We start from the raw sequence: 16,266 nt of genomic DNA, 5'->3' as shown, positions 1-16,266 counted from the left end.
TTTGCAGAGCACAAACTTAAACCTGTAAGTGGTGGTAAACATGTTGGATTTTCAAAGGATCCCAGTCTCTGCAAAAAAAAAGACATTATCAGAAACTCGTCATCTTAGCCCTTTTGTACCATGGCAACAGACATCAGGTAGAATTGGGAAATTACAAAGAGACTTTAGGAGTTATTACATTTTGGGGATTTATAAGATCTTTTTGAAAGCCTCCCTCTCCATGAGTGAGGGGGAACCCTAATTTGCTTGATTCCCATGGCATGGGTACATCTTACAGCAAATGAAATCTAAGTTTATGCTGGCCAAAGAGCTTTATCTTAATTTATGTTAATCTAGGAGTCCAGCTTCAGGTGGATGGGTCCTGTTAGCTTTAATACATAATGATGAAGCTTATGTGAATATGTCTAAGGAGGCTTCTTCCTTTTGTCCACTGCATCCCTTAAACAGAGACATTGCAATTTACCAACATTGAAATAAAAGATGCACATATCCATTGACTAAGCAATTCTACCTTTAAGAATTTATCCTAAAAATATACTTATATGTGTACCCAAAAACATTTTCAAGGATATTTATTACATTATTGATAGTAGCAAGGTAGAAAACAATCTGTGGGTAACTGACAGTACTACTTAAGTAACCAGCAATGTTCTTTTGGTTTCTCCTTTAACAGCAGAACTCCTGCATCTTAGCCAATTACATAGCTAGATTTCCCAACCATCTTTGTAGGTGGGAATGGCCATGCGATGACTTTCTGGCCAACAGGATATATGCCAGAACTTCTGGGTGACATGTAATAGGAGTAGCATTCACTGTTCTTCCTGTTTCCTGCTGGCTGGCATATAGCTGAAGGAAGCTGCTATGGCCGTTTTGTATTCAGAGACAGAAGCTGTGTAATAAAGGACTGCAGAGTTCCCTACCAGCTACCACTTTCCTCTCAACTGTTTCATAAACAGAAACAAATTTGTTTGTTTAAAGCAAAATATATAGGAGGGTATTTTTTTATTTCCAGAAGCTTAAACTGTACTCTAATACACAACCTAAGTGTTCACCAATAAAGCACAGGATAAACAAATTGTGGTACATCTATATGCTACTGGCCATCAAAAAGAAAAAGTAGATGTCTAAGCACTGACAGGAAATTATCCCAAGATATGCTGGTAGAGAGAAAATACCTGAATCCTGATGACAGCTGAGGTGCTCAACCCCTGCAGCACATTCAAATTACATAGGAACTGTCTAAAAAACACCTACATGGGGTCACATCCTAGGTCAACTAAATCTGAATCTCTGGGTATAGAGTCCAGATATAGAGATATATATATATATATAGAGAGAGAGAGAGAGAGAGAGAGTGAGAGAGAGAGAGAGAGAGAGAGAGAGAGAGAGAGAGAGACTGTTGCCCAGGCTGGAGTGCAGTGGCACGATCTCAGCTCACTGCAAACCAGATTCAAGCGATTCTCCTGCGTCAGCCTCCTGAGTAGCTGGGACTACAGGCACCTGCCACTGTACCCAGCTAATCTTTAGGGGTTTTTTTCTTGGTTTTGCTGTTGTTGTTTTTGAGACAGGCTGGAGTGCAATGGACCAATCTCGGCTCACTGCAACCTCCGCCTCCCAGGTTCAAGCAATTCTCCCCCTCTCAGCCTCCCAAGTAGCTGGGATTACAGGCACCCGCCATCATGCCCAGCTAATTTCTGTATTTTTGTAGAGATGGGGTTTCACCATGTTGGCCAGGCTGGTCTTGAACTCCTGACCTCAGGTGATCTGCCTGCCTTGGCCTCCCAAAATGCTGGGATTACAGGCATGAGCTGCCACACCCAGCTGTTATATATTTTTTTAATGGAGCTTCTTGACGCTGACTGATTCTAATGTGCAGTGAGAGTTGAGAACCACCATACTAGTGCCTGAGGCAGCAGATCTACAAAAAGAAGCCAAAGAAACATCACTCATCGTCTCTCACCACCCTTCTTTAAACACCTACTTCTACCACATCTATAACTTGTATGAGAAATTCAGGACATGAGCAGGAACCACTAGAGAAGGGAAAATAAGCCCAGAGTCTGATGCAATCCAAGCAGGCTGCCTTTTTTCATGGTGAGATCTGTGTTTTTAGGCCTTTCACTGAGAATTACCACATGACATTTAAATGTATGTAACTTGTCCAAGATCACCAAAAGATACTTATCTGTAAAGAAGCATTCTCTCAATCAAGCCACTGTTCTTTTCTCAAGCTCATGTAAACATTTATTTGCGAGATATTATTCTTTCTGATGATGTCTAAGACTGAGACTTTATTTCAATAAAAAGCCTAACAAATTCCTCAAAAGAAAATGTATGATTCAAAGCTGCCGTGAAAGGTCAGACAGCTAAGTGCTGTACATAAGCTTCAGTATGAACAAGGAGCAACACTACAAAGCACATTCCTTCACAGTGACTTCAGCTCAAATTTAAAAAGGTTATTTGTTGTAGTTTCCTCTTATTTCCCATATTGTTTATCCCTACATATCTGATTACTTATCTAAACACCCCACGTTTGGAAAAAGGTTAAGCCAAAGTCAAGTTGCTTATTACTCAGTTGGACAAGCATACAACATTACTATTTTTTTTTCAAAGTAACCTAACAGCACTGCTGTTAAACTGAGAAAAATAATTATAGCAGCTTATATATAAAAAGAGGAATAAGAAAAAATGGTGCTAATCACTTTACTGAGAAAAATAATTATAGCAGCTTATATACAAAAAGAGGAATAAGCAAAGATTGTGCTATTCACTTTATAAGTATTATATCACTGAAATCTCATAGCAATACAAGCAAATAATAATTTTAAATATGAGAAAATTCAGGCTGAAAAGTTAAATAATTTACTTAGGGTCACACAGCTGGTAAGTAGTAGAACAGGAATTCAAACCACCAAACCAGACTCCAATCACCACTCTGTTGCTTTTTTTGAAGTCCACATGTAGATTATTGAATAAGAACGCAGTGATTACTAGTGTCTCTCCAATGTGAATCAAATTGAAGAAAAAGAAAGAACCCTATTTATCTCCTTTTTCTCTTTCTAACTCTAATGAAGTTTAGCATTACCTCCTTCATGATAGACAATCTTCTTTTCTCAAGATTTAAAGTTTCTGGTTTCTGCTTCCTCCATTTTCTCTTCAAAGCTTTTTCTTGGAGTTCCCAATGTACTAATGCTCTATTCTTTGATTTGTGTATTTCATGACGGCGTACCTATGTAGAAGAGAAAAGTACATAAAGGAATGTTTCAGACACAAAGAAGTTGCCTATTCAGATGGTGAGATCACCTACTCTAGTTCATCACTTTTTAAACTTTTTCTGGTCCAATATGTGCATGTTTATATATATATTCATAGCCAAAATTTTCAGTCCCCTAAATTTTCAAAAATGATCTTAAAGAAACAAGTATATAGAACTGGTAAACCTACCTAAAAGATGTACAGAAGGAAATAATAATTTCTACTACTTTTCTAGAAGACTATCCAGCAAACTAGTGTTTTTCAAACCACAGGTTGGGACTCACTTAATGGATGATAAAATCAATTTATGGGTCAAAACCAGCATTTTTTTCTTAACATACACATACACATACACACACACATACACACATATACACACACTAACTGAGCACAATGTAAAAGGTACAAAATCCACTGAGTCATCTTTGGCAAAGACACACTCATTTCATGATCATCACATAACTACCAAGAAATAATAATGCAGTGTGTTTATAGCCCTTCAATGGCCTCATGTGGGAGTGGGTCACTGAAAATACAGAAGTCAGGGAAGTAGAGTTCCTGAAGCACAAGAAGAGATACACGCCACAGATCTCAAATGTTAGAGGGTTCACTAAGGTGGGTTCACTAAGGAGGGTTCACTAAGGTTCACTAAGGTGGCTAAGAAATAAAATTAGATATTTGGTTTTACAAGTACGCTAGTATTCAGAACTATGAACATGAACATATATGATAAAATGTACTGCTGAGTTTTCACCAAGTAAATAAGAAATAAATCCATTAAAGAGACAATCACAAATATTACACAAGGATTCTGACTCACAAAAAACAAATGAAGATGACATTTTTTAGACATTTGAGGAGATTTGAATATGGGCTAGGTATTAGGTGTTACCAAATAATTATATTTACTTTTGTTGGATGTAATAATGGCACTGTGGTTATGTTGAAAAAAAAAAAGGCTTACATTTTTAAAAAATGCAAACTGAATATGTAAGCACAAAATGATATGTTCTCTGGAATTTGCTTTAAAATATTTCAGTGAAAAAAGAAAAGGGTAAGATAAATGAAGCAACTATGGCAAATTTTTAATAACTATCTTATCTGGGTGAACAGTACATGGTAGTTATTTCTATTTTTGTCTCCATTTTCCCTTGAGTTTGAAATTTTTCATTTAAAAAATATTAACTCAGTTGGGCATAATTATTATTCTCAATAAATAGTTAATGAGCACCTACTACGATTAAGACTGCCGGGTACACAAAGATGTATAAGATATGGTCCGTATCTCTCAAAAGCATTAACAATCTGCCCATTGAGATTGGGTACATCCATATAAAGACAAATGATATACATTAGATGTCATATACTCAATGCCTAAGTTAGGTAGTAATAGTTCAGAGGCGATAACTGTTGGTCAGTTTCAAAAACAGGACTTCAAACTTACTATAAAACGATAGTAATCAAGACAATGTGGTACTGGCATAAGGACTGACATATAAATCAGTGAAATAGAATTGAGAGTGCTGAATAAACATTTATATTTATGGACAAGTGATTTTTCAACAAGAGTTCCAAGATCATTCAATGGGGAAAGAATAGTCTTTCCAATAAATGCTGTTTGGACAATGATTATCCTTTAGCAAAAAATAAAGTTGGGCCCCCCTCCCACCACACACCATACAGAAAAATTAACTTAAAATGAATCATAGTTCTACATATAAGACCTACAACTATAAAACTCTTAGAAGGAAACATATGAGTATGTCTTTGTGAACCTTGGGTTAGGTAACAGTTTCTTAGGTATGATACTAAAAACTCAAGTGACAAAATAAAAAACAGGTAAATTTGACTTCATGAAAATTAAAAACTTCCCTGCTTAAAGGACACCATCAAGAAACTGAAAAAACAACTAAGAAAATGGGAGAAAATACTTGCAAATTATATCTGATAAGGAACTTAAATCCAGAATACATACATAATTTTTATAACTCAACAATAAAAGTACAAATAATCCAATTTTTAAATGACTAAGGTATTTGAATAGACATTTCTCCAAAGAATATACTAGAAATGGCCGAAAAGTACATAAAAGGATGCTTAACATCATTTATCATTAGGGAAATGCAAATTGAAACCACAATGAGACAGCACTTTACATCTACTAAGAGAACTAAAATGAAAAAGGTGACAGTAACAATGTGGGGAAACTGGAAGCCTCATACATGCTGGTGGGGACGTAAATGGTGCAGCCACTTTGTAAAACAGTTTGACAATTATTTAGAAAGTTAAATATGGAGAAATTATATGACTCAGCAATTTTACTCCTAGATGTATACATATAAAAGAACTATAATATATGTTCACACAAAAACTTGTACATGAATGTTCACAGCAGCATTATTCCTAACAATGCAAAAGCAGAAACAATGCAATGTCCACCAACTGAACAACAGATAAATAAAATGTTAGATCCATACAATGGAATATTATTTGGCAATTATAAGGAATAAAGAACTAATATGAGCTGGGCGTGGTGGCTCATGCCTATAATCCCAGCACTTTGGGAGGCTGAGGTGGGCAGATTCCTTGAGCCCAGGAATTCGAGACCAGCCTGGGCAAGACGGCAAAACCCCGTGTCTACAAAAAATACAAAACTTAGCCAGGCGTGGTGGCATACACCTGTAGTCCCAGGTACTCAAGAGGCTGAGGTGGAGATGGCTTGATCCCAGGAGGTGGAGGATGCAGTGGGCAGAGACTGATACATGCTATGACAGGGATGAACCTTGAAAATATTATGCTAAGACAAAGAAGCTAGACACAAAAGGCCACGTGTTGTATTCCACATATATCAAACGACCAGAATAGGCAAATACATAAAAGCACAAAGTACATTGGTCATTGCCACAAACTGGGAAGAACTGGGCACAAGGAGTGACTGTGAATGGGTAGAGGGTTTCGTTTTGAGGTAATGAAAACATTCCAGAATTAGATAGTGACAATGGTTGCACAACTCTGAATATACCAAAAATCACCAGACTGCACACTTTAAACAGGTAAATTTTATGGTATGTGAACTATATCTCAATTAATCTTAAAAAAAAAAAAAAAAACCTAAGTGGAAACATAAAAAAAAAAAAGTAGGATTTGAACTAGGATAAGGAAGTAAAGTAAGATTTGAACAGGTAGAGAAGAAGGTACAGAAACTGTTCCAAGTAAGGAATGGGGGCTCAGACATGGAAATACACATAAATTATTACATTGACTAGAACGATATGTTTGTATAGGTAAGTAATAAATAATGCTGAAGATATCTATAGATTTTTTTAAAAGGCAGATAGATATATATATATATAGGGCAGTACTAGGCTGAAGAGATTTCAACTATAAACCCAACATATTTAATGAAACTCTAATGCATACTAATTGATATTCCTAGCTAAAATCAGGAAGTCTAGAAGATAGGCTTTTCGATTTTATGTAGACATAAACAAGATTAAACATAACTGAACAACTTCCAGGAAGTGCCTATAGTTTCTATTCTAAAGGTTACAAGTCAAATACCAAATAAAACACTGAATAAATGACTTAAGTTTTGATATTAAACTCACCAGATCTTCAGGAGTTGCCCGATGAACTGTTAGATCAGTCACAGTATTCTGTAAAAAAAGGTGGCCTTTCTTTAAAAAAAAAAAAAAGTTTTCTTATAAAATATACACATTTATTGGATTTTAATGGCTAAAATGGTTTCAAAATCCTAGGACCAAAAATTCTTTCTTTCTAGGAACCAGTATTCTCAATTTAGATATGAGCACATATTAGTTTTAGGTGTCCTATTTATAGAAAATAACAGACCAATTTTAGATGTCTTATAGAAAATAAGTACTGTATTCACCAAGCAGTCATACACTATATTAAAACAATGAAAATACTCAAAATGAATATATGATATATGAATAAATGGTAGTATATATTCAAAATGAGTAAGTTTAACTAAAGTTTTAGTTTCACACTGTAGTCTATGGAATCCCAGGATTCCACAATGCAACGCTAAAGGTTCCTAAAAGAAAGTGTGATCACTGGCTGGGTACAGTGGCTCATTCCTGTAACCCCAGCACTTCGGAAGGCTGAGGTGGGTGGATCACCTGCGCTCAGGAGTTCGAGAACAGCCTGGCCAACATGGCAAAACTCTGTCTCTACTAAAAATACAAAAATTAGCCAGGCCTGGTGGCGGACACCTGTAATTCCAGCTACTCAGGAGGCTGAGGCAGGAGAATCACTTGAACCCAGGAGGTGGAGGCTGCAGTGAGCCAAGATTGTGCCACTGCACTCCAGCCTCAGTGACAAAGCGAGTCTCTATCTCAATAAAAAAACAAACAAAAAAAAGAAAGTATGATCACTATAGAGAGGTTCAATTTGTGTCTGCAAACATCTTAAGCATAGATGCTACTACAATGAAAGATGAAATTTGAGGGCAATGCATAATTTCATAAAATGTGAAAACAGTCACTTAAATTAAAAGGCACTAAACTAACATGGCAGGGCTACCACCCTGCACAACTCCATAAGTTACCATTAATATCGGAGTCCGTGTAAATAGCACCCCTTGAAATTGTGTGGTACACAGGCTGCACAGCTCTAAGTAGCAACCCTGTAACTTGGCCCTTTCCAAAGCAACTTCAGCCATTTTGCTACACAGATTTGGTAAGGCAGGAAATAAAACAAGTTAGTTTTACTTCTAAGTGACGAGGAATACAAACAGTCAAAAATGGCTTCTGATCAAAGACTAAACTTTTTGGCCATGATTTATATTTGGCTCAAGGCTTTTCTGTAGGAAAATTGTTATTACTTTTACAATGATTTAGAAAGGTACAAGAGCCAGGCATGGTGGTGTGCGCTTGTAGTCTCAGCTACTCAAGAGGTTCAGGAGGCCGAGGCAGGAAGATCCCATCATAAGCCCAGGAGTTTGAGGCCAGCCTGGACAACATAGTGAGACCTTGTCTCAAAAAAAAAAAGGAAAAGGAAAAGAAAGGTACAAGGTACAACTACAGGATCATGAGAATTGTTTTTAACAGGCATTTAAAAACTCAGACATACAAGTAAGTGATAGGCTTGAAATTTGTTCTCACGGAAGAAAATAATAATTCCATCAATACTACTCTTGCTTAAAACCATTTTCTTTTGACATTGCATTTAAATCTAATCTACAAGCCATTTCAGAAAATGTCTATTTTTATCAAGACAGTATTAATCAGTTTGATCTCTTCTCCATCATTTACCATTTACTCCAAATGACTTACGACTATTTTCCAAGTTCAGTCTACCTTCAAAAAACAAAAGATTTTTCCAATACTGCAGATAATAAAAAGTAAATGAGGAAGGTTCTTAATGCAATTTCAAATAATAGATTTCAATTAAGTTTTAAGCAATAGTGGCATACTGGAATAAATGCAGTCATCCCACAGTATCCAGGACACCCACATATACCAAAATCCACACATACTCAAATCCCACCTAATTGGCTCTCCATATCTGGGTTTTACATCCTGAAAATACTGTATTTTCAATCCACCTTTCATTGTAGAGGTGGAACCCCAGGATACAGCCAATTGTATTTATTGAAAAAAAATTCATGCGTAAATGAACCCGTGCAGCTCAAACTCATGTTGTTCGAAAGTCAACTGTACTAAACTTCTCAAAGTAACCACTCTGAAGGGGAAAATATGTTATCACATTTTTTTTTTCCGATTTATCAGTTTCCTTACCTTAGAGTCACATCCTTCTTATTAAAATTTTATAGCCAATCAGACAGCAACAAAACAATCTAAACACAGAGAAGTCCCCCTGCCCCACTTCAAAGGCTGTCAGTTTGCCCAGGATATCTGGCTAACATGGTAGGTTGCAAACCAGAAGATTCCAAGTCCAAAAGAATCCCTGAGATCCAAACTAATCCCTAACTAGTTACTCTTCACAATGGAAAGTAAAGACACCTAAAGTCTCATGGTCCAAACCAAAGTATCAGGTCACAAAAGAGAAATCTAGCTGGGTACGATGGCTTGCCTATAACCCCAGCACTTTGGAAAGCCAAGTGGGGAGGACTGCTTGAGGCTAGGAGTTTAAGACCAACCTAGGCAACACAGCAAGGACCTGTCTCTACAAAAAATATTTTTTTTAAGTTAGCCAGGGGTGGTGGTACCTGCCTATGGTCCTAGCTACTCAGAAGGCTAAGGCAGGAGGATTGCTGGAGTCCAGGAGTTTAAGGCTGCAGTGAGCTATGATGGCATCACATCACTCCAGCCTGGGTGACAGGACATGACCCTGTCTCTTAAAAAAAAGATATAAATCCCCTTGGTAACACCAGGCAATATTCAGGTTAGGAGCCAGAGATCACATGTTACAGGTACTTGAAGTCTTGTCTTATACCATAACAGAACATTTGTTCTGAAACTGATCAACCTCTGGAAGTGATCAATTCATGGGATAAGAGAGCAAAGGTCACCTATTTTTTTCAGCCAAAACTGGCACTCACATGGTTGTGATATCACTGGTTGCTCTGAGCAAACCTAAAAAAGGTACCGAAAAATTCACAGACTTCAGTGACACCAGTGAGCTAGAGTTGCCTTTATGCAGTGAGTTCTCAGAGTGAAAGTGAAAAGACTTTTTTTTAAATATGCTCCCCATCCCCTTAAGATTCCAGTTCTTCAGAGGATATAGAGGTTACAGCCTGGATGTGTGTATTCTAAAAACCTCCCCCAAAGGATTCTGCTCTTCCCTCCAAGACCTAGAATATCACATGCCCAGAAACCTATTCCACCCTATTACATGATGAGCCCCATTCAGAACACCATCTTGCATGACTAGGGCCATATCACTGTGTCCATTTCTCCAGAGTAATGTGATGTTATTTACTATCCCACCTATACTCACATCCCATTCTTGTTTCACTGAAGTTTTCTTCTTCTTTACTTTTGGTGTCTTTCTTACACCAACTCGGGGACCACAGCGGTTCACTCTGACAAATGACATCTAGGAATAATAATCACATCAAATTTTTAAAATACAAGAAAAAACAATAAGCATCACCAGAGTGGGGGGAAGACAACTGAAAAAAAAACAAATTTTAAAATGCCAGAAGAAAAATTTAAGCATGATGAAAGGAACAGTCTATCAAAATACTTCGTTCTTTCATTTCACAACTAATAAATGTTGGTACTGATAATTATAATAAAAGAGGTCTCAAGTCAATAACTTATATATTTGATTAACAAAGAACTCTAGGAATGCAGAAATTATGGCCTAAAGCAAAGAACTAAGACATTCGTCATAAGCTTTGTCATCAGTTACACAAATTCACAATTAGTAGAAAATAGCCCAGTCACAAGCTAACAATATGAACATAAGGTGAAGGAAAGAAAGGGCAAAAGAGAGTTGGAGTTCTTTTTTAAGCACTCTAACACTCAAAATCACTACCAGGTACATATGGGCTTACTTGAAAATAAAAGTAGCTAAACTTTAGAGAATAAATGAGGTATGATATCACTTCTAATATATCTGTCACATAATGCTAAATGGTGCTAATTATTGATTTTTTTCTACTGCTGATAAACAAATTAATAATTATTGATTTTAAACTAGAATTTTTAAATTGCCAACATTAGCTTGCCACTGTTTAAACAGCAATGCTAAGCACACTAGACTACACATTATACCAAATTAGAAAAAGACCCATAGTCCCCGAACACCAGGATTTTACGATACATATATATGACTTTTAAAAAGCAATACATATACATGACTACTATTGCAGACACTTTTAACCTACCTAAATAATTACAGGACTTTCCAGCTGACCCCCTTACTCCCAATTAGTCTAAAACAAGGACTCTAGTATTTTCCTTAAGTAATTAAAAAAAAAAATCATTGTCTACTATAATAAAAATGTCTAAATACAAGTATTTCTTAAGAGTTTGCCCTCAATCTTCCTTGCACTCTGTACTCTCTCTTAACAAGAACATTCACTCCTTAAACATGGTATCTAATTTCAGCATTTACAATTCAGCCAAAGAAAACAAGTCACATACAAGTTAGAAAATAACATTTAAGTTTTATGATGGTAATGATGATGATAACCACGGTGGCAATGACGGCATCAGCTAACATATACTGTGTGCTTCCTATAAGCCAGATACTATTCTAAGCTCTTTAAACATTATTTTCTTGAATCCTCACAATAACCCCATGAGGTACTTACTATTTATTCCTCATTTTACAGACGAGAAAACTGAGAGACAAAGGTTAACCAACCGTGAAGGTCACACAGTTAGTAAGTAGCAGAGCCATAAGTACCATTTAAAAAGATACGGAATATAATAGAACAAAGAGTCTAAAACAAACCCTTACATTTATGGTCAGTTTTTCAACACGGGTGCCAAGACAATTCAATGGGGAAAGAATAGTCTTTTCAACGGATGGTGCTGGGACAACTGGATACGCATATGAAAAAGAATGAAGTTGGACTCCTACCTCACACCATATTCAAAAATTAAATTGAATCATGGATTTAAATGTAAGAGCTAAAACTACAAAACTCTTAGAAGAAAACAAAAGTAAATCTTCATGAGCTGTGGGTTAAACAATGGTTTCTTAGAAATGACACAAAAAGCACAAGCAACCAAAGAAAAAAATAAATTAGACTTAATCAAAATTAAGAATTTTTGTGCTTCGAAGGCACAATCAAGAAAATGAAGACAACCAATAGAATGGGAGAAAGTATCTGCAAATCCTTTATCTGATAAAGGACTTGAATCCAGACTATATAAAGAATTTTTACAACTCAACAATTTAAAAAATCCGATTTAAAAATGCGCATAGGACTTGAATAAACATTCCTCCAAGGAAGATACTATAGACAGCTAATAAACACATGAAAAGATGTTCATCATAATTAGTTATTAGGGAAATGCCAATCAAGATACCACCTCACACCGACTAGGATGGCTATAATCAAAAAGACGGACAACAACAAGCACTGACAAAAATATGGAAAAACTAGAATCCTCACAAATTGCTCATGGAATGTAAAATGGTGTGGGCACTTTGGAAACAGTTGGCAATTCCTCAAGAAGCTAAACACAGAGTAACCACATGACCCAGCAATTCAACTCGCATATTTATATCCAAGAGAACTAAAAACATATGTCCACATAAAAACTTGTACATAAAAGGTCACAGCAGCATTTTGAACAGACAAAAAGTAGAGACATCCCAAAGGTCCACCAACTGATGAATGTATTAATAAAATGTGGTACATCTACACAATGGAGTATTACTTGGCAATAATAAGCAATGGTGTACTGATACATGCTACAACATGAATGAATCTTGAAAGGGTTCTAAACACAGAAGGCCCCCTATTGTTTGGTATCATTGATATGATGTGTATTTTTAGTAGAAACGGGGTTTCACCATGTTGGTCAGGCTGGCCTCGAACTCCTGATCTCGTGATCTACCTGCCTCGGCCTCCCAAAGTGCTGGGATTACAGGTGTGAGCCACCGCACCCGGTCTCTTTTATTCTTTTCTCCTTTTCTTCACAGGCTCTATTGTCCTCCTCCACACAAACAATTTAATCAAGGATTTCTACCCAGTTCTATCTCAGCTCTCATTCCTCTTGTCTTTCCATTAGATACCCTCTCCTTTCATTCAATAATTATTTGGGGGAATGCAGCACACACCAGGCACTGGCTAGGCATTAGAGATACAAGTAAACAAGTAAACTAAGTAAACTAAATAAACTAAGATATTAGTAAACAAGTCTAATATGGTGCCAGCTCTCATGGAGCTGCTTTCTTGATCACAAAGGGGCAGTTCACATCCTCCCTCAGTGACCTCACCAACTCCCTTGAGCAAAGCTATGAATGTATGGACAAACACACTGTGAAAATGAGTCCCAAATCAATGATTCACACCTTTCCTCAAAACTTCAAACACAGTGGCTCGCATCTGTAATCCCAGCAACTCGGGGGGCTGAGGCTGGAGGATTGCTTGAGGCAGGAAGCTCAAGACCAGCCTGTGCAACATAGCAAGACCCTGTCTCTAAAAAAAAAAATTTTTTTAATTAGCCAGGAGTGGCGGTGAGTGCCTATAGTTTCAGCTACTCAGGAGGCTGAAGTGGGAGGACTGCTTGAGCCCAGGAATTGGAGGCTGCAGTGAGCTACGATGGCGCCCCTGCACTCCAGCCTAGGTGACAAAGTGAGGCGCTGTCTCTTAAAATAAACAAACAAAAACAAAACAAAAACACGAAATGCTCATTTCTAACCACCTACTATATACATCTCCCAAATATCACAAATACAGTATATCAAAATACAGCTCATCATCATACCCCAAATCTCTACTTGCTGATATGTAACTGGTTGACTCGATAAATATGTTGAATTAAGCTGAATTTACAGAATTACAATCCTAGTTGCTCCAATTTAAAACCTCAGCATCACCTCAGTTCCTTATCTCTTAGTGAATCAGATAACAGAATCTATTAACTTTTTCCCTAAAAATCTCTCTTGCCCGCTCTTCTCCAACTCTAGTAAAAATATTTTTGTTCAGGCTCTCATTATTCTAATTAGTCTCCCTTTCACTCTTCACTCACTGACTTCATCATCCATCTATTAATGTAACTAATATTTTGAAGCACCACCTAAAAGCGAGGCACCAGATATAACAAGAAAGTAGAATAGTCTATGCCCTTGCAGAGTTAAGAGTTTCTAAGAGGACCGCAATTAAACAAGTATTGACACCAAAAGGGCAGCATGGGAAGTAAATTCTGTGTGCCATGAAAGTACCTAACTAACTCTATGCAGTAAGTAAAAGCTGCCTCCTCTCTGTAATACCCCCAACAATGTTTGCACTGAGAGCTAAAATACGAATAAAAGTTAGAAGCAGGGGAAAGAATATTCCAGGCAAGGGAAAATGCATTTATGAAGTTTGAGAAGTTCAGTTCAATTAACAAAGATCTGAGAGGGTGAGAGGTTAAAGAAGGAAGAAAGGCAGAGAGCAGATTGTAGTCTTGTGAGCCACAGCAATCTGAACACCTAAGACCATAGGAAACCCCTGAAGGATTTTAAACGGGATAGTTATGACTGGACTTAGTAAATCCACTCTGACCAGTGTGGAAAACTGATCAAAGAGAAACAAGAACTCTTTCCAAACATTGTTGAATCAATCCTACCTAAATACATGGATAGAGAATAGATCTAAACCCTTTACCTACTTCCTCTAGATTCGGATGGCTCCCCACTGTCAAGAGGAATCCAACTCAGTTTGGCATTCAGACCCTCTCCCCCATATGGCCTGGCTGACCTTTCTTTCCAGTGTTCGCTCACATCTCCCGCAAATCCTAAAACCAAGCTCTCGCCTCACACATAGTTGCAACCATTATTTTCCCTCTGCTTGGAACACTCATTAGGCTCACTCTCTTCTCTACTGGGTTAACTTCCACGGACTCCTCAAAACTCACAGGCGGAGCCTTCTGAGAAGCCCGTCTCTGACATCCATCGATTTAAATGACGCTCCCGGTCCCAGAGCACCCTGGATAGTTTGTCTCTCTCCTGCTACACGGTGAACTCCCCCAACGCTACAATCGAGTACCCCCAATTTCCAGCTCTGTGCAAAAGCTCCCGAAAGCGGTGCGCACGCGCATACTCGAGGTGCTCTGGCGCCACGCACAAACATACCCAGACACGCACCCTGACACGCACTTGCACTCTCAAAACACAAGAGCCGCGGCTGCGCTTCCTGAAGGATTCCCCAACTGGGCGCCTTGATCCCAGGCAACAGACAGATGCCACCACCGTTCTCCCCACCCTTTTGGTAGCCCTGGTCCCTAAGGCTCGCTGGGACTGCGAGCTGCAAGCCTCAGATCCATCATCTCAACCTGCCTTGTAGTCGGTCCCGACTACTGCCGCCGCCACCTCAACTAAAACTTCAGGCGCCGGAACCGCGGAGCGCGCCACAGATTAACCCAGCCTGCGGCTTCCGGGCTGTTGCCTGGGTTACCAGAGCTCCGCCCCACGCCCTTGCGTATATCCGGCGAGCCCAGTGCGCAGGCGCCTTCCGAAGCCTAGCTCGGGTCCTCAGTGTAAGGAAGTGGTTCCTCTGCAAGGTTCAGGGCAAGAATAGGTATATAGCAGGCCGGGCGCGGTGGCTGACGCTTGTAATCCCAGCACTTTGGGAGGCCGAGGCAGGCGGATCACGAGGTCAGAAGATCGAGACCATCCTCGCTAACACAGTGAAACCCCGTCTCTACTAAAAATACAAAAAATTAGCCGGGCGAGGTGGCGGGCGTCTGTAGTCCCAGCTACTCAGAGGCTGAGGCAGGAGAATGGCGTGAACCTGGGAAGCGGAGGTTGCAGTGAGCGGGGATGGCGCCACTGCAGTCCGGCCTGGGCGAAAGAGCGAGACATGGTCTCAAACAAAAAAAAAAAGAATAGGCATATAGCACTAGCCGGTGCCTCGAGAATTCTCCAAAAGAAAGATATTGCTCGCCTCACCAGACTTCACATATCACTTAATTTGCTTTCATCTCTATTCATTTGTTTACAAATCTTTAGTAGTGGAATCCCAGCACTTTTGGAGACCGAAGCAGAAGGATTGCTTAAGCACAGGAGTTTGAGACAATCATGGGCAAGATGGCAAGACGCCATCTCTACAAAACATTAAAAACTTAGCTGGGCGTGGGAGCACGCCTGTAGTTCCAGCTACTCAGGAAGCCAAGGTGCGAGGATCGCTTGAGCCAAGGAGGGCAAAGCTGTAGTGAGCCACAGTCATGCCACTGCGCTCCAGCCTGGACGACAAAGCAAGACCTTGTCTCAAAAAAAAAAAAAGTTGTTTATTACAACCTACAAATGTGCGAGAGAGCTAGGTTCTATGGGGGCTAAAAACAGGCAAGGTGGGAAACTTACAGCATATTAACAGACAGTTATCAATGACAAAAACATTAAAATTATGACGAGTGCTAA

At 38.6% G+C, this 16,266-nt stretch overlaps 1 protein-coding gene across 10 annotated transcripts in view; it reads right to left on the bottom strand.

Moving 5' to 3' along the window:
• Nucleotides 1-15,310, bottom strand: part of SPICE1 (spindle and centriole associated protein 1) — a 61,293-nt gene extending 45,983 nt beyond the window's left edge. For 3 of the 10 annotated variants that reach the window (XM_063721544.1, XM_063721548.1, XM_063721547.1), the window contains exons 1-4: nt 15,187-15,297; nt 10,180-10,278; nt 6,864-6,911; nt 3,086-3,229 (exon numbers count right to left, since the gene is read on the bottom strand). In XM_063721544.1, the coding sequence (XP_063577614.1) occupies nt 3,086-3,229; nt 6,864-6,911; nt 10,180-10,278 (291 nt within the window). In that variant the 5' untranslated portion in view covers nt 15,187-15,297. 10 annotated transcript variants of the gene reach the window in all.
• Nucleotides 15,311-16,266: the final 956 nt, after the last annotated feature.

This window comes from Pongo abelii, chromosome 2 (assembly GCF_028885655.2).
Source record: "Pongo abelii isolate AG06213 chromosome 2, NHGRI_mPonAbe1-v2.0_pri, whole genome shotgun sequence".
In the NCBI taxonomy this organism is placed as follows: domain Eukaryota; kingdom Metazoa; phylum Chordata; class Mammalia; order Primates; family Hominidae; genus Pongo; species Pongo abelii.
This window is presented reverse-complemented; position numbering and strand designations above follow the sequence as displayed.